This window comes from Rosa rugosa, chromosome 3 (genome assembly GCF_958449725.1).
Source record: "Rosa rugosa chromosome 3, drRosRugo1.1, whole genome shotgun sequence".
Taxonomy (NCBI): Eukaryota; Viridiplantae; Streptophyta; class Magnoliopsida; order Rosales; family Rosaceae; genus Rosa; species Rosa rugosa.
In genome coordinates, this window is record NC_084822.1 from 56608188 (window position 1) to 56625429 (window position 17242).

General features: G+C 39.2%; 4 protein-coding genes across 5 annotated transcripts; 2 read left to right on the top strand and 2 right to left on the bottom strand.

Moving 5' to 3' along the window:
* Positions 1-4788: 4788 nt before the first annotated feature.
* LOC133740256 (glycine-rich protein 5-like) lies at positions 4789-6051 on the top strand. The gene is made up of 2 exons (XM_062168184.1): positions 4789-5142; positions 5211-6051. Exon 2 carries the CDS (start codon positions 5226-5228, stop codon positions 5850-5852), a length of 627 nt encoding a protein of 208 aa, XP_062024168.1. The 5' UTR covers positions 4789-5142; positions 5211-5225; the 3' UTR covers positions 5853-6051.
* Positions 6052-7872: 1821 nt separating this feature from the next.
* Positions 7873-8823, bottom strand: LOC133740255 (acyl-CoA-binding domain-containing protein 3-like). Its single transcript, XM_062168183.1, has one exon. The coding sequence runs from the start codon at positions 8639-8641 to the stop codon at positions 8012-8014; it is 630 nt and encodes a 209-aa protein (XP_062024167.1). The 5' UTR covers positions 8642-8823; the 3' UTR covers positions 7873-8011.
* A 2516-nt stretch (positions 8824-11339) lies between these two features.
* On the top strand, positions 11340-12264 carry LOC133738699 (uncharacterized protein At2g23090-like). 2 transcript variants are annotated; one of them, XM_062166282.1, is made up of 4 exons: positions 11340-11484; positions 11604-11738; positions 11844-11884; positions 12008-12264. In XM_062166282.1, the coding sequence occupies exons 2-4, from the start codon at positions 11666-11668 to the stop codon at positions 12125-12127; spliced, it is 234 nt and encodes a 77-aa protein (XP_062022266.1). In that variant the 5' UTR covers positions 11340-11484; positions 11604-11665; the 3' UTR covers positions 12128-12264. The 2 variants fall into 2 exon arrangements, with proteins under 2 accessions (XP_062022266.1, XP_062022267.1); XM_062166283.1 differs by having other exon boundaries at positions 11355-11484; positions 11578-11738.
* A 125-nt stretch (positions 12265-12389) lies between these two features.
* LOC133738698 (casein kinase II subunit alpha-2-like) lies at positions 12390-16707 on the bottom strand. The gene is made up of 10 exons (XM_062166281.1): positions 16376-16707; positions 15854-15983; positions 15495-15689; positions 14684-14841; positions 14193-14283; positions 14024-14089; positions 13548-13630; positions 13319-13382; positions 13141-13209; positions 12390-12942 (listed from the first exon to the last, which is right to left on the bottom strand). The coding sequence occupies exons 1-10, from the start codon at positions 16459-16461 to the stop codon at positions 12889-12891; spliced, it is 996 nt and encodes a 331-aa protein (XP_062022265.1). The 5' UTR covers positions 16462-16707; the 3' UTR covers positions 12390-12888.
* Positions 16708-17242: the final 535 nt, after the last annotated feature.

The window sequence follows — 17242 nt, forward strand, 5'->3', positions numbered from 1 at the left end:
TGAAAATGAGCATCAATTCATTTGCTTTAATGGGTTTTGTTCCAAAATTCATTTAGATTCTTGGGTATGTTTCTATTTCATTATTTGTATTAGTTCTTCCCCAATTTTCAAACTATCTGCAACACCAAAAACTCGTAGCAGAAGAAAAATCCAAATCATGAATTTGCACAATCCAGATTGGCCTTGACGTCATTTCTCCTCGCCGCTTCATCGAACTTCTCCTTCAGCCCCTTGAGAACTACAACACCACATCAAAACCAAATCACACAGAGTCAGCACAATCGGCGAGCTAAAAAAAAAAAGTTAACGGAAGGTGAAGAGGTAGCTTGGATTACTGGATATGGCCAAGGCGTTGACGGGAGGATTGAACATGGTGATGACGGCGACGCCATCGCTTCCAACCTCCAAGGTGACCTTGACGCCCGCCATGGATCCACGAACCAGAAGCAACCTGGGGTTTTGTGATGAGGATGAGAAAATAGAGGAGAAAGCAAAAACGAAGATGATTGAGTATGAGATCACACTACTACGAGTATGGGTCTGTGTATAAATTTTCTATTTTGTTAATTATGCAAATTCATGATTGGGATTTTTCTTCTGCTATGAGTTTCTGGTGTTGCAAATAGTTTGAAAATTGGGGAAGAACTTAAGAACTAATACAAATAATGAAATAGAAACATACCCAAGAATCTAAATGAATTTTGGAACAAAACCCATCAAAGCAAACGAATTGATGCTCATTTTCACTTAGGTATGAAAAAGAAGATGAAAAATCTGGAATTGTAGAGATAGGAGAGAGGTTTGGAGAAGATGAACAGTGAAAGTACGACTATACCCTTGAAAAGTTAACCTCGTTAACGGTTTTACTGTTCCCATGTATGAATCTTGAGTCGGGGTGAAAAGTCCAGGTGCCAAAATGATATTTTTTGAAATTGAGGTACGAAAGTTATTAGTGGCTCGTAGTTCAGGTACTGCTTGTGAGTTTTTCCCTTGAAAATTACTTGCACGTAAAACTTAATTTATTTCGTAACTTTTAATTTTAAATCAGTATTATGTAAATTTTATATTTTCAAGAAACAAGCGCATAATACTACAGTGTCGATTTGCGTAAGTACATACACTCTTTTGGCAAAACGAACTCCTCAAAGAAGAAGTATTAAAAGAAAATGAGAAACACAATCCTATATTTTTCTTTAGAATAACATGATCACCAATAACGCATAAGAGATCCAACAAAATGGGCGATAAAAACGGGTTTGCTAGTGTCAATACTTTGGCCAAACCAATCAAGAACGTGTGAAAGCAATGATATAGCTTGCCTGTAGATGAGATATGATTGATTTCCAAGTGAGTGAAGGAGAAACAACAACAACAAAAACAAAGATAGAACTAGTTTGTGACAGAGAGCAAAGCTAGCTAGAGATGCTTATACAGTTCTTCAAGAATCTCCAATCTACTCAAAGTTGGTCGCTTACGGAATCTTGTTTCTGTGACCCCTCAATTGTTTGCCTGCTTTTACACAGATCTTCGTCAGCCAATTTGGCATGTCGTTTCTGCTTATTAATTTGGGAAAACCCCCAAATTAAATTTCATGGACCGTTCACAATTATTATAAAAACGTCTACATGCAATGCAATTATTCCAAGTAAAAGCTTTAGTTAAGTGATGGTCTAATTTCTTAATTACATAATGGTGTACTGAAAATGGGGCTGTGGCTGATGGATGAAGCAACCGCCACATGCATAGCAATAACAATAATTATGATGAGATTGCAGCTCAAATGTCATTTTCTCTCACCTAAAGACGCCAAAATGATTTCAAAGGTGTTCTTAACAAGTCAAGTCACTCACTTAATTTCTTTTGTATGTATGTTGAATGCTGTTTCCTGATTACAACGGACCGCTATCAATATTTATAGCTAATCTCCTCTCAATTATATTCCAATGATCCAATCAATATGTGTGTGATGTGTTTATATTGAATAAAAATGTTTTCATGGCGCCATGAGGGTTGCGCGGTGAGGCGGCTGCCTTGGGAATTTGTTTTCCGAAGGTCTCCAACTTATATACATATTTTTATAAACTGTCAAAGTGGTCATACACTGTGCTGCAATGCACAGTTGAAGCATTTCACATGCACCGGAGGGGTTTATTTTGAGTCTAGGAAGCCTTAGAGTTCCCATTGACAAAGTCAAAAAAAATATATATACATATTTTTTATAATTGTTATATAATTAATGTCTTTAAAGATTGAACTGTATGTTAGTCTAATGGACTTTCTGTCCCATGCTTTTGAATTTCAAGGCCGACCCTGTTTGAGTAACCAGATAAGTAGACTTCTCTGGACTCCATCAATCCAAATCGTATGATGTGGGGGAAAGGCAACTGAAATAGACATGATGTAATTTAGTGATGGAGATTTAGAATGTGAAGCTGGTGTTGTTGTCGCTATAAAAATAAGGCATGTCGACGACGTCATTGGACCCAGCACCGACTTGATTGCCATTTTCACTGGACCTTCAGACCAGCTATGGGAAAATGGAAGAATACAAAGGAAAAAGATGCCTAAGTACCCTAGGCCCCAATCCTTTTGGTGTACCTACATGAAAGGTATCATTTGAGAGTTTGAGAATATAAATTTTCGTGAACTATTATTACTTTATTAGAGGCACCGTTGAAAGAGCCCTCATAGGATCCACTAATAACATGGTTAGATTGTCACTTCGCGTTTCCAATTCCAACGTGACCATCACAAACAATCGATTGACAGCGGAAGTTCATTAGTGGGTCAACCGTCATTAAAATGGGTGATCCGGCTCCGCTCTTTCGCCCACCTTCGATTATGAAACCGGTCTCAATTTAGGACCGTCCGGCCCAGTCTAATTGCTGCCCGAGCTCTATCACCCTCCATAACTGCCCATGTGGCGTATTGAAGGAGAGAATCGAAATGGATTGCAACCAGGTTCTTTCTCCTACAGCCACCTCGAGCTCCGCAGCCACTTGGGTTGGTTTCCTCTCTTCCTCAGGATCCAATGCCACCAACCATGTATATCAATACAACCCTACGGCGGCATATCGAAGAAGAGAAAACAAAACAGTTTGTAACCGGGTTCTTCCTCCTCCGGCCACCTCGAGCTCCATCATCACTTGGATAGTGTTGCTTTTTTTTCTTTCTTGCAGTTCCAACGCCATCAACCGTGAACAACAATAGGCTCTTGACCAAATGCCCAAATTTGGCCTAACAAATGCCTACTTACTCCACTAAAAAAATTGTGCGCCCACTTACCTCATTTATATGAAAAAAACAAGTTTGCCCTCCGAATAATTAAAAAGTCATTGGAGACTTCGATGAAATTAGGTCACTGAACGTAAGAATCCGGTCACCGGCTGGAAGTTGTCGGAGGTCCGCAAAGAAGTCGTCAAAGATCTTATAGATCACCCTAGAGATCGCCGGAGACTCTTATTACCCCCCCCCCCCCCCCAAAAAAAAAGTTTTATTAAAGGGCAATAAAACCAGACTCCGGTCACAGATTGCCGAAGGTCCCTAAAAAGATCGTCGGAGATCTTATAGGTCGCCGGAGACTTTTATTACCCCCCAATAAAACCCAATAAATTTTTACTGGAGGGCAATAAAAGTGGACTCCGAACTTCGATCACCTGTCCAGAGGTTGCCGGAGATCCCCAAAGAGGTAGCTTTCGGCTCAAAGGGCTGGTTTCTAAGGTCATGCAACTTCATTGTCAAAAGCTTGCTTTACCGTCTTCTTTGATAGAAATAACTAGCATGAAAGATAGAAGACTCTTATATAGCTGTGTAGAAGAATTGTCCGGGTAGAATGAAAAGAAAGAGGCTAAGACTTCTAACTCGCGTCTCAGGCTTTCATAGGCCCTTAGGACTTCTCAAAGAAGAACTCACCTTATTCCTATCTAAGGAAGCGACTCGGAACTCACCGGATTCCGGCGGTCAGTGACGAGAGTCCAGCGAAGTCTTTGATGACTTCTCTCTCTCTCTCAAAATTGTCCTAAAAATAAACAAAAAATAATAAAATAAAATAAACTTAATTGGGTATTAGAAAAAAACATATGTAATTTATTGGGTAAGTGAGCAATCTCATAAGATGTTAAGGTAAGTGGGGTTAGTGTAGCTTAAATTTATGTAAATGGACATTTTCCCCACAACATCAATTTGTGGAGAGAGAAAACATAATTGACAAACTTTAACCAAAAACCTTTCGAGATAATTTCCTCATTCCTCGTTGATATTGGACTAGGCTCCAGTTATCAAAGTTATAGACAAGATAGATACGAAGTCAACGGCAAAGGAATCACCCATTTTAGTGATGGTTGACCCGTTAGTGAACTTCCATTATTAGTGGACTGAATAATTTTCAGAGTTACATACAAAATCAAATTATTTGTTATTGAAATTCCAATAAAAATATTCATAATAAGTACTGATGAAGATTTTTATTTCAATCATTAGGTCGGTGACTCAGTGTATGATAAAGATTTAAAATATCAACTAACAGTTATTAGTATTTAAGCCTTTAAAATCGGTTATGGTTAAAAATAGAGTTAATTGCGAATTATCGTTAAAAAGTTAAGAAGTTTATAATTTGATAAAAAAAAAAAAACAAAAAAAAAGTTTATAAATAAATACAATCATGCTCCCTTACTACAAAAGAAAAAGGAACAAAAGAGGAATAATATGGAATGACCAAGAGCCCAGTGCATACTAAATCGGAAGAAATATGCTATGACGTTTTATGTAAATGCTGCCAAGCCCAACATGCGTTAGTCATGAGCTCTTAAAAATTAAGCGGCAGCAAGATCATGCAGCAAGTAAGCGCTGCGGTCATGCAAAGCTCCCCCCGCACCAGAATTGGCTTCCCATCTAATCACGCAAGCATGCCTTCCCGCCAATCTCCTGCTCGGCTCTTAGAAACCCAAAGCCCTAACAAAGTAGCACATTATAAATTTAGGGTTGCTCCCTCTTACCAAGCTCAGATTTCTGGACCGCCTATATATATATATATATATAAAGCACATATGTAGAGCTTGCATTTTCGGTTAAAGGTCTCTCGGCTATCAAGATCCTTCACAATCAGAAGAAAGGAAGGCTAAAGACATTACAGATCATTTAGTGGTGAGTAGTTCTCTCTCTCTTCCTTTCTGTATTTCATATTATTGACTTAAGCATGTCTCTCTTTGAAGGTGACGGGAGAAGTCATGGGAAGGAGGGAGGTTTCATGGAGTCTCATTTTCTTGGCGATGGGGCTGGTTAGTTTTGTATCTGTTGAAGCCACGGGGAGGTCTCTGAGAGATAAGGGGAATGACTTGAACAAGGGGCTCCAGAATTGGCACGGTAAAGAGACTACATATGGAGAAATGACAGCTGGTGGTTTCGGGGGAGGGTCTTATAATAGAGATGAACTGGACAAGGGGCTCCAGAGTTGGCGCGGTAAAGAGACTACCTACGAAGAACTGACAGCTGGTGGTTATGGGGGCGGGTCTGGTTTCGGCTCTGGTGGTAGTGGGGGTTTTGGCAGTGGGGGTGGTATAGGAAATGGTGGTGATGGTGGCAGTGGCTTTGGAGGCGGTGCTGGTTATGGGGGTGGGTCTGGTAATGGTGGTGGATTGGGTGGTGGTTATGGTAATGGTGGCGGATTTGGCAATGGCGGAGGGGGTGGTGGATTCGGTAATGGTGGCGGCTTTGGCAGTGGAGGTGGTGGCTTTGGCAATGGTAGTGGAGGAAGCGGACAAGGGGGGGGCTCGGACGTGGGGTCAGGTCCAGGGTATGGTGGTGGTGGTGGTGGTGGAGGTGGAGGATATGATCATGATGGGAGGAAGAACTAGGTCCTGGAAGATCTTCACTAGAATAAGATGACTTTTCCAGTTTATCATGTCAATAAAATGAATTAATTCATGTTCTGTAATGGTGCAATTGTTCTGTTAATCTACATATAAAACAAAAATTAAACGATTTCACTCATATGCATTGACAAGTACCAAAGCCTGCTTAGTGAGTTCATACTTTAGCCATGAACACGTAATCCACTAGTTTCATATCCTGGACCAAACATCCCCCCGCTTAATTGACCAAAAAAAAAACTATATAGCAGAGATAAGAATTATGCACTTCCTGTGTGCTTGACTTAAAAATGTATCTCTTCTGCATACAAATTCATGGCCCTGCTTTCAGCATAAGTCGTGTTCGCATAAATGAATATGGAAAGGAAAAGCAGGAAAGGGAATTTGGAAGATGATTTTTGAAGTTACATGTAATATAGCTTACTTGGTTTGTAACTCTGTGCATAGCTGTGATGTTTAAGCACAGACTACAGAGATAGCAAAGGCCTTCAATAACAGAAACTACAAACTTTTCTTACAGTTCAAAACTTGAATATACCCTGTAAATTGCACAGTTAATGAACCTTACATGCCACCAATTGTCTGAACAACAACCATTTTTTGTCGTAACTGTACAACTCTCTTAAACGTTCTTTAATCTAAGCATCGCCTTATGTAACAAATTGTAGAGACAGTTCAACTAAAGAACTTTAAAAAGATATGTCAATGGATAAACTTCTACCAGAAGGAAATGACAGTGCCAAGTGAGATAGATGGCAACTATACATGCATAGAACAAAAGACTATAGTTACAACACTTGAAATGAGTGGGGGCATTTGTAACTCAGAAAATCTCTGATTAGTTGAGTTCTCAGGCTGTTGGAGCATGATTCCCTTGTGTCTCAGAGGATACATACAAAGGGAAAGAGATAACAGAACATTTTGGAATGTGGTGATCTCGATTGGGATGTTTAAGCATTCACTTTGTGCACCATGTCTTCTGGATCACAGACCCTTTTCCTTTGATTCTCTTACCAATTTCAAAAGCAGCCTTACACTCTAGTTGTATAGAACTACCCTACACTTCAGTTGTTTAAGACACTCTCGTTCTAGTCTCCTAGGAGGCCGATCATTACTCTTATTAAATTATACTAAAGCTAATCAATCTCAGGAGAATTGAACCTGTGGTTACTGGTTAGGACGATCACAATGTGGATCACCAGTAATCCGATGTCTTGAAATTTTTTGGACCAAACAAACTTATAACCTGCTCATAGTATTGTATATTACTAATCCTGCTCCTTGGAGCTCGAGACTCTTTCATTATAATGATTAATGAGAACGTAAAACTCAGGGGATGCTAGATTCTTTATATCCTCTAGCAAAGATCCTTGAGGTATGGAGGCATAATTTATGAAGAACTGGGGACTTACACGATAAGAAAGTGTAGCAAGGAAAAGCCAAAAAGATTACTAAGAGGAATGTGCTAAACCAACTTAAATTTTTTGCAGAACTCCAAACTAGCTCGACTCTTTGAGACAATCCAAACTGAATAAACAATTTAGTTCCCAAACTGGTGCATTTGGTTAGTTGCTCCTACTCAGTTATCAGTCAATAATGTAAAACAGAAGAAAGTTTCTGAAAGATGCCACAACTAATAAAATGCAAGCTGCTATCGTAACTAATTTCTGGCATACACACAGCAATAAGTCGATAACCTATAAGAAGCAAAAGCAAAAATGCACGAGGAGGCACCTATTTCTCATCTAACCTTATACAGAACCTCATGATACTCTCCAAGATTTTGCTTCGACAACATTTGTTCTCACATTTCATTAGCAAATAATATACCACCTAGTTCATCTAGTAATGCCATATCGGTTCATGCGCTGCCTGCATTATTCACATTTTCTTCTTAAAGAATGGCAATTTTGTTGTATACCTTGGTTCACATTACCTTTCCTGTTTTCACTAGCTTTTATCTCCATCATTTCAGAATCGAGAGCAGTAAACAAGCACACAGAAATATATGAATAGCTACACAAATCAATTATATATAACAGATTGAGGATAACAGGAATTTCTTATACCACTTTGCACGCTGTGAAGTGTGAAGGGTCAAAGCCTGAGATTAACAGCAAAGCCCTAGGAGCCAATCATCCTCCCTAAGATTTCACCGCCGCAGTATAACCCTCATCCAGCTCACTCTTCTCAATCCCTTCCCAGTCATCTTCATCGCTGTAGTAATTTTCCGATTTCACCTCAACCGCTTCGATCTTTCCCTTTGCTTCACTGCAATGTGCTGTAACGACGTCGTTTGGTGCTGATTGCGGACCAATTTCTTCCCGTAGTATATTCTCCGAAATTTCCTGATCCTCCTCATCACGGCCACGTTGACAAGGATCAGAGTCATTCGCTTTCTCAACCGACACCTTCTCGCCGTCGTCGGATTTCTTTGCAATTTCAACGGCCGCTGACTCTTCTCCTCCTTGACTGTGCTGAACCGATTCGACGACTTCCTCGACCGGACGAACCGGTTTACTTTCGAATCGATCAACCTCCTTCACTTCTGCGGCGAATTCAACCCTCCTCTGGCTCTGATAAACCTCTTCGACTCTCAGCCTCTCTTCGAATATCACCTCCTCCATAACGACTCCATCGCCGACACTCTCACTGACCTTGAACTCCGATTCCGGTTCGCGGTCCGCCATGGCGATCGCGACGAGCTTGGCGACGAAGAAAGAGAGGATCAGGGCCACCGAGGCGGTCCAAACCAAGTCCTGAACGAGCTCCATATCCAAATCACCACAAGTCCAAATCACAGATAACGAATTTGAACGATCAAAACAAACCAACAGAAATTGAAAAGAGACGAATATAATAGCTTATAGACAAAAGAGAAACAGAGAGGTTATAATAATCAAAAGGATTAGCAGAGAGAAAAGGGATATTTGCAGAGCAGAGCCAAAGCATATTCTGAGATTTTTCTTTTTTTTTCCCTCTTTGCACACGGCGTCACTTTTTCGGTTCGACACGTTTCGTTCGGTAATTGAACGCTTGCGCTTTTTTGTCTTTCTTTTTTGGTCAATTTTGTCTTCTGCGATGTTTTTTTTTTTTGGTATGCGTTTTGGATTTTTGGTTCTTATCCAGGTTCTGTAATTGAGTGACGGCGGTGCATGGAGGCATGTGCATTTCGGCAAGTCGTAATCGGCCACGTGGAGATTTGGACGTTAGCGGTCTAGTATGCTTGGAGGGCTCTGCAGCCACTCAAAGAATCGAGCTCTTTTTCTTTACTCAAAGAATCAGCCAATCGGGTGACAAAGTTCTCATGGTTTAACCTTAAATATCATGGTACTTATGGAAAATGATATCCAATCCCATGAACAGTAGTCCGAAATATTGAGATATCGATATATTGAAATTTCAGAATCAACAATGATTGTTTGTAGTGTGTCTCACTTAATAATCTTATCTAACGGGTTCGGACTCTAAAATTTCAATACTTTGAAGCACTATAGACAATCAATCATATTATTTATCGTGAAGCAAATGGTGTGGCCCATAGATTGGCGCATCTTGCTAGTGTTGAGTGGTTAGATGAGACTCCTGTGATGATCCGGGATGTACTCTACGAGGATTCATGTATTAGTACTCGAGATTCAGGTTATATGTCCCCCTCGCAGTATAATTATCTTTTAATTAATAATAATAATAATAATGGGCGTGGGGCTGAGCCTCCCAGTTAGGCTGGGTTCCAAACCCCTTTTCAAAAAAATAAAAAAAATAAAAAAATAGACAATCAATCATATTATTTTGATTTTGGTCAATATCTCGTTATTGGTTAATTTGATTCCTTTTAAGTTTTTCAGTTGGAATCAACTTCAATCATATGGGGCTATTCTCCCAAAAAAAAAAAAATATAATAACAATGGAAAATACAAGATAGAAAAACAAGATCATAACTCAAGATGTAGTGAACAAGGTAATGTTAAAACTAAGAGAGGAAGATTCCCTCTGTCTTTATCGGCGACCTTACGGTTTCACAAAAGTCTTGATTTTTTCAGTTTTCTTTATGTTGCTTCTAGGGGTGGGCGCGGGTCAGCCCGGGTCGGTTATGGGCCAAAACCGCATCCGATCCGCATTATTCGGTGGGCTTAATTTTGGGACCGGAAACTGAATCTTAATGGGCTGGGCCGAAAAATTCGGGTACCCGAATTTCAGGTCGGCTCGGTTCGGTTTCGGTTGATCGGCAGTCGTTGGTCGTCGTCGTTGGTTGGCGACGTTGGTCGTCGTCCTTGGTCGGCGTTGATTGGCGTTCGTCGTCGTCCTCAGTATGAGAGAGATGAGATGAGAGGATCGAAGGGGTCTAGAGTCTGAGAGAGATGAGAATCTGATAGAGAGAGAGATGAGGGTTTGAGACTCAGATGAGAGAGATGACAGTCTGAGAGAGAGAGATGAGAGCGACGAGAGAGATGACGGCCTCAAAGTCAGACTTTAGTCTTAGGGTTTTTTTTCTATTGAGAGGAATCAGGTGCATCAGGGTCTATGTGTAACCTGATTTCAACCAATGAAAACTTGACAACCATTAAAAATAGTATTAATCTAAATAAAAATTATATAAATTTAAATAAAAATGAAATATTTAATTATTTGGCCGGTTCGGTTTTAATTCGGTCGGTTCATTGACTGAACCCGGTTCCGAATCGAAAAAGGCCGGTTCGGTATCTGAAAACTGACTTTTTTGGCCATATTTCATCCGGTTCGGTCCCCGAACTGATTTTCCAGGCCGGTTCGGTCGGTTTATGCCCAGCCCTAGTTGCTTCCATCCAGTGGCGCCCTAATGCCGGCACGGGCCTCTGACCTCACCGATGCGTGGTGGTTGCTGCCGGATGGGTGGTTGATGGTTTTGTCATGATGGAGAAGAAGAAATTGTAATCGATGGCTATCTATTTCGAGGGCCGTCAACAGCACGTTTGATTGGAGTTGGACCCGCTTTGCTCATGGATGTCAATCAAGTCATCATTGCATAAGTCAGCCTAAACCCTAAACAATGGTCTCTAAGGCCAAATTTCGATCAATTAACGGTATATTAATGAGATAATATCAATCACTAACCACTTTATTCCTCAAGTTGTGCAATTCTGTATGTATTATGACCATCGTTGGAGAAAATATACGTGTGTCTCCTATGGGCCAAAGTTCAATTAGTCAATTACCATTTGTGCTACTGCTACTAATCCCTTTTTAAGTTTTCCTTTTGAATATAACAAGTGAAAAATTGGAATATCGCATACCCAACTAAATTCATTGCTCCGATTCTTGAAGAAAAAGAGCATTGTGCATACGACTTGTGCAGCCCACAAAGACAAAGGATGATGGTTTCTTTCCTTCGAGCCATTTATTGCTCCACCACTGTCTGGGGTGGTGGTGGCGGCATGGCTCCACCACTTGATTGTGCTAGGTTTTATGACTTTATCTGGTACAAGTAATAAAGCAAATGCAACTACCACAAATTGTTGTGAGCTACAGCTGTGCAAGTATAAATAATGAGCTTAGCACCATGTGTGGTATAGATTTGTTAGACTAGCTAGGCCAGCTGATCTAGCTCAAAGCATCATCTCTTCAAAGTGTGAAACAGGTTAGATCTGATATCTGCATTTCTTTCGTGGCTCCAATATTTCGTACCTAACTGATGAGGATTGTATTATATATGTCCCTCTTATCGTCACAGCCTCTTTAACATTCTTAAAACCCTAGGTCTGTATCTGATCCGTCTCTAGTTAGCTGGAAATCTTCAAAGAACAAGAGAAGGAGAACAAATGGGTGGAGGCAACGGTCAGAAGTCGAAGACAGCTCGTCTGAGAAACTTGGAGAAGCAAAAACCTGCTAAAGGTACCTCATGCCCTTTCAGCTTTGGTGTTCTTGAGCTCAGTTTCTTTGCTTTCTCGGTAAGTCATTTCTAGGTCACCAACTAATTTGTTCATTCTTGGTGCGCAGGAAGCCAGCTTGACTCGAACAAGAAAGCAATGACAATCCAGGTAAAATCCCTCTTCTCATCTCATTTTATCGATTGAGTAAGATTTCATTTTGGTGGTTTCATGTTTTGCTTATGGGGTTCTGATGCGATTGAGAATTTGAGATGGTGGTTGATTTGATTGCAGTGCAAGGTATGCATGCAGGCTTTTATCTGCACCACAACTGAGGTCAAGTGCAGGGAACATGCAGAGGCAAAGCATCCCAAATCTGATGTTTATGCATGTTTTCCACATCTTCAAAAGTGAAATAATTCAATCCCGAGAGGGAAACAACATGTAGCTGAAATGTGTTTAACATCACCTCTTGTAATCATACTCGGATGACCTCCGAGGATGTTCTGCATAAAGATCCTTTGAAGATTAATGGATTTTCGTCTGCATAACGCTCTCTGTGTAATTTGTTATATATATGTGAATGTTTCTTAATCTGATTATACTTGAAATTTAGTAATAACAGACAGAATAAACAGAAACCCTAATGTAAAATATGCAAACCAGAGCAACTAGATATTTGAAACAATCAAATGGTAATACATTGCTTTCTGGGTAAGTTCCAAGTCAATTACAATAAGCAGAGATTCCGGGGGCTAAAGTCATGAGCTTTATTTTTTGTTTGATGACTAAACAAAAACAGGGAAAACAAACTACAAACCAAAGCCCCTCGCTACTCCCCCACCCAGCTGATCCAACTGGAACGCTTGAGACACGGAAAGGGGGAGGCAGTTATGCCAAACAGCAACATCTCTATCCTTTAGTCATAAAGTTCCTTATTTCAGCATTTACAGCACACATATACGGATCCAAACCCAAAAATCATTCAAAGAATTGAACGAGTGAAGTTACTGTACACACTCGGAATAAGTAAGAATACAAGCAGTTAAAAAATAAATAAGAAGGAAAGTTTAGGTGCGATGAACCTAAGCTAGGTAAGTAATATCATGTAATGGCCAGGCACTTCCTGCATAGATACAAGTTTGTTTATCCAAGGATTCTCCAGGAGTTTGGTGTTACTGCATCCGGCTAATTTCTGCGCTTCTCACTTCTGAGAAGTATGGATGTGCCTGAAACATGGAATTAGCAAAACTTGTAATTTTTATAACATTGAACGGCCACTGAACATAAACATATATTATCACAATATTCAATATTATGTATCTAAATAATTGTGTATACGCGTAAGCGTGTGTGCACTTATTAAAACACAGGAAGGTAAAAGAAAGGGAATGACAAAAAAACAGCAGCCAAATCTTAACTAATACCATTGCTTCTCTTGCAGTAAGCCTGTCCTGATGATCATATCGAAGAAGCTTGTCTAGAAAATCGATGGCCTGGATGTCATAAAAAAGACCAAAGAATCACTAAAGAGATACGAATTCAACAGCTGAATATAAGGTAAATCTTCTAAAAATCCGGGAGGATGATTTTTAATGGACTTGCCTCTGAAGAAACAAGATGCCGATTGTCTGGAGTAATAAATCTTTGCCATGGCTTCCTGCTGTGACTGAATCAGAATTCAAAGAGAAACCAAAGAAAAGAGGGATAACATATCAGTATCTTGCTAGAGACAACTTTTTCTTCACTTGACTCCTTGGATTTTGTCAAACTATGGAAATACACGGTATGATCATTTCAGATTGCAGTTGCAAGATAAAGATGACAAGTATACCTTCCAACAAGAGCCTCGAGCTGAGGTTCAAGCACAAGATGATATTTAGTCAAGTATGCATGTAACTCGTCCGTTCCAAGAACCTGAAGAACAACTCATCTACATAAGTTCGCATATTATATGAGCCTTAGCACCATATTGCTAATAGGTACTCACTACTATTTATGAAATTACAGTGTTGCAACCATATTAAAATGAATGTTCTGATCCAATCAACAGATGCTGACTTCTCTATATACGTTGAACAATATAGAGAACTCTGCCAAAATTTTAGCTTGTCGCAACAATATGGGTTGAACTACTCAAGTATTTAAAAGTTTCACAAGAAACCAAATAATAACAAAGGTAAATTCTAAACAATCTTCTGGCGACTTTTAAATCATGCAACACGAAACCAATTTTGACAAGCTGAGATACATTAAGCACATATATGTGAACGATTAAAATCTTTGAGCCACGGATCAAACAAAAGTTACCTTAGCGATTTTCACTAGCTGGTCCTGATTGTCATGACCATAAAAGAATTGTTCCTTGCGAAAGATCTGCAAGAAAAGAGAATACTTTGTTTAGAGAAAATGAGAAATCCATCATGGTGAACATAAGAAACTTGGATACACAGTAAGATCGGGGCAACATGACCCTTACCATTCCTGCAAACATACAGCCAAGGCTCCACATGTCTAATGAATAGTCATAGTCTTGCAAATCAACAAGGAGCTCAGGCCCTTTATAGTGCCTGATAAACAGCATTTGAATCTGTCAAATTTTTTCAAAGAAAACATAGAATGTGCAAGTCAACAACACAAGAGTTCATCTTTAAACTAAGAAACTCTTTCGCCAGCAGGCAAAATTGACTCTTTGGTTAGTAACTTAACTTCCCAGCAACTGCAATCTGATTACAGCTTATACGAATAACTGCACATGTCCATGTAAACAATCCCTACAACTATTATTCAGGTTAAGAAATTATGTCCTTGGTTTACTCAACTTAACAGAGATTCTTGCCGAAGTTTCCAAAGTTTGGGTGGAATGGGTTGATACAACCCAAATCAAATCCAAACCCTATAAGACAGAGTCATATTGTCTTTCAGAAGTCTAATGAGAAACTAATTTTCGTGGATTTGATTGAATTCTACCTTGAAGCTACTCGGACATTGTATTCTTTGCCAGGATGGTAGAATTCAGCAAGACCCCAATCAATCAGGCGAAGTTTCCGCAACTCGTGATCAATCATAACGTTGTGAGGCTTCACATCTCGATGCATTATGCCCTGGGAATGACAGTAATCCAATGCCTGCAATTACGGGACCACTTTTGAATTAGAAGAATGCATCAGCTAATTCAGTAGAACTCAGAATCATGATAATTGTTCCAAGTAAAAGAAATATTGCTGCAACTAAGAGAACATGTATTGAAGAGTAGAACAAAATATTCCAAACCGTAGCTTAGATTCCACATAGAGAACAAGTCCAACGGCACAATACCAAATATCAACCAGTGATGACACCAAAGATCCCTAACCCCTATTTCAAAAATCTGATTGTACCACTGTGCACTTAAAGTTCCCAGAATAAGAAAAGACTCTTCAACTTAGATTCATATGAACTTGGAATATATATCATATATATTCATATGAACTGGAATCAACCAATCCATTCATAGTAATACCATATTCAGCCAATAACATAGTAATCCTTATGCATAGTAAAAATATATGCACAATGCTCAACTAATCAATAACTATGTTCATCTGTCCATTACTCCATTTCAGTATGGAAATCTCTGCCAGTTCATTCACAAGTTGCGGCTAATAGATATTTTACACTCAGACCATTTTATTTATGCTCTACACATCAGCAGAATTATCAAAGTATAAAAGGGGGGAAGGGGATGAGAGTAGATAGAAAAAACAATGAATATGTAGCAAGAGGAGCAGATAAGAGAAACCTTGAGAAGTTCATATATATAGTAGCGAATGTCGTAATCTGTCAGTGTGGGGTACAACACTTTGAAATCTGTACTGTTGACATGTTCAAAGATTAAACTAGGAGTTTTTGAGAGCTCATCCCTGACAATATCAAGCAGCTTCACAATATTTGGACCTCCACAAAGATTCTGTAATATTTTTATCTCCCTTTTAATCTGCATGAATACCAAAACATTATTATTACTTACCAATGTTTTGGTAACAATACATCAGAAAGGTAAAAACCTTGTTCTGACACACACACACACATAGGGCAGACATATAAACACCACATGGATACCTGTAGGATTTATACAGCCTAAAAAAAAAAATCACACACCTTCTTTTTCTTGACTGGTTTAAGGATCTTGATCACGCATTTTTCATTGTTGGTGACATTTATACCCTCGAAGACCTCACTGTACTTTCCTCTTCCAACCTTCCGAACAACCTCATATTCATCTTGAACACTGAGCATAATAAGAAGAGTTAGGAGAAACCACCTTAACAAAGACATTACGAACAAATTCTAAGAAATCCTATTGATATTCAATACAGTACAATTACATAACTATTGATATTCAATAACATGACTAATATTCAGCCTCAGGCCTGCAACAATCCACATCATTACATGTTCTAGCTGGATTCTTAAGGAACACCATTAACAAGTTGATCTGATTCAGCAATCCCAAATGCTTACATTGAAACCAATATAAGCATAAAAGCAATCATAAAGCTTCAATTTATAACCCTAACCCAGCAATTAACACAAGAAGGTTCAATTGAAGATTCATAATACAGATAAGAAAAACAACGAAGGAACGATTCAATTGAAACAGAGGAAGGAGGTTATGTTTACCCCCATTGAAGGACGAAAGATTCGTAATCCCAGTAATCTCTGGGGCGCTGAACGTTGACGTCGGCGTAGACTCGAGCCCTAGACATGGCTACCGGATTTGACCTTGATTCTTTGAAGATTCCGGTGGAGGATGGCGGCAAAACCCACGTTGCCCTAGCAGAGCAACCGCGGATTTTCTTAATTGAGATTATGTCATTTTTAATACAAGTTTGGTTTTATTTTGGTGGTATTCCCGGAATCCAATTTCAAACGGACTCGTTTATAAGAGAGAGCAAGGGTATCTCGTCTGATGCTCGAGCCTTTTCTCCGATTTACTTTACTCAGTAATAAAAAAGGATGCGTTTCCAAGTTACTAGAACACGGAAAAATGTTTTGCTTGTTAAACTAGTTCGAGTGATCGTGAGTCTTGTATCCTTTTTTTTTTCTAATGTACTTGTAATGGACATATGACACTCTATTAAATGAAATTAATGATTATATATGACGATGCAATAATATTGGAAAAAAAACAAAAACAATAAAACATGACAAAATGCACAAATGCATCTAAAATAAAAGATAATCAGGATGTGACTTGATGCCGAAAGACATTGATGCACTACATATGTCACTCGAGCTATGTAAAAATAATAGTAACTGTAACTGTAACCGTAACCAGTGATATGATCACCTAAGAGAGGTGATCTGCTCACCAAGAGATAGAAAGCAAGCAAGGATGTCAGAAACTCGGACGTTAGCAGACGAACTCCTAAGAACCATAACCAATACAAGAACAAAATGAGCAACTGTCTCAAATCCAAGATCCAAATTTGGGTGAGACCCAGGTCTTAAATTCATATCCAAATCTGACCTAAATTCAAAGTTAAA

Bases quoted from the DNA above. Each gene is read 5' to 3' on its own strand.
- LOC133740256 (XM_062168184.1), top strand. From the start codon at position 5,226: ATGGGAAGGAGGGAGGTTTCATGGAGTCTCATTTTCTTGGCGATGGGG.
- LOC133740255 (XM_062168183.1), bottom strand. From the start codon at position 8,641: ATGGAGCTCGTTCAGGACTTGGTTTGGACCGCCTCGGTGGCCCTGATC.
- LOC133738699 (XM_062166282.1), top strand. From the start codon at position 11,666: ATGGGTGGAGGCAACGGTCAGAAGTCGAAGACAGCTCGTCTGAGAAAC. The intron at 11,739-11,843 runs GTACCTCATGCC...CTTGGTGCGCAG, and splicing joins GAAGCAAAAACCTGCTAAAG to GAAGCCAGCTTGACTCGAAC. The intron at 11,885-12,007 runs GTAAAATCCCTC...ATTTGATTGCAG, and splicing joins AGAAAGCAATGACAATCCAG to TGCAAGGTATGCATGCAGGC.
- LOC133738698 (XM_062166281.1), bottom strand. From the start codon at position 16,461: ATGTCTAGGGCTCGAGTCTACGCCGACGTCAACGTTCAGCGCCCCAGA. The intron at 14,842-15,494 runs GTTTCTCTTATC...CCGTAATTGCAG, and splicing joins ATATATATGAACTTCTCAAG to GCATTGGATTACTGTCATTC. The intron at 13,631-14,023 runs GTAACTTTTGTT...GTTGTTCTTCAG, and splicing joins AGCTAGTGAAAATCGCTAAG to GTTCTTGGAACGGACGAGTT.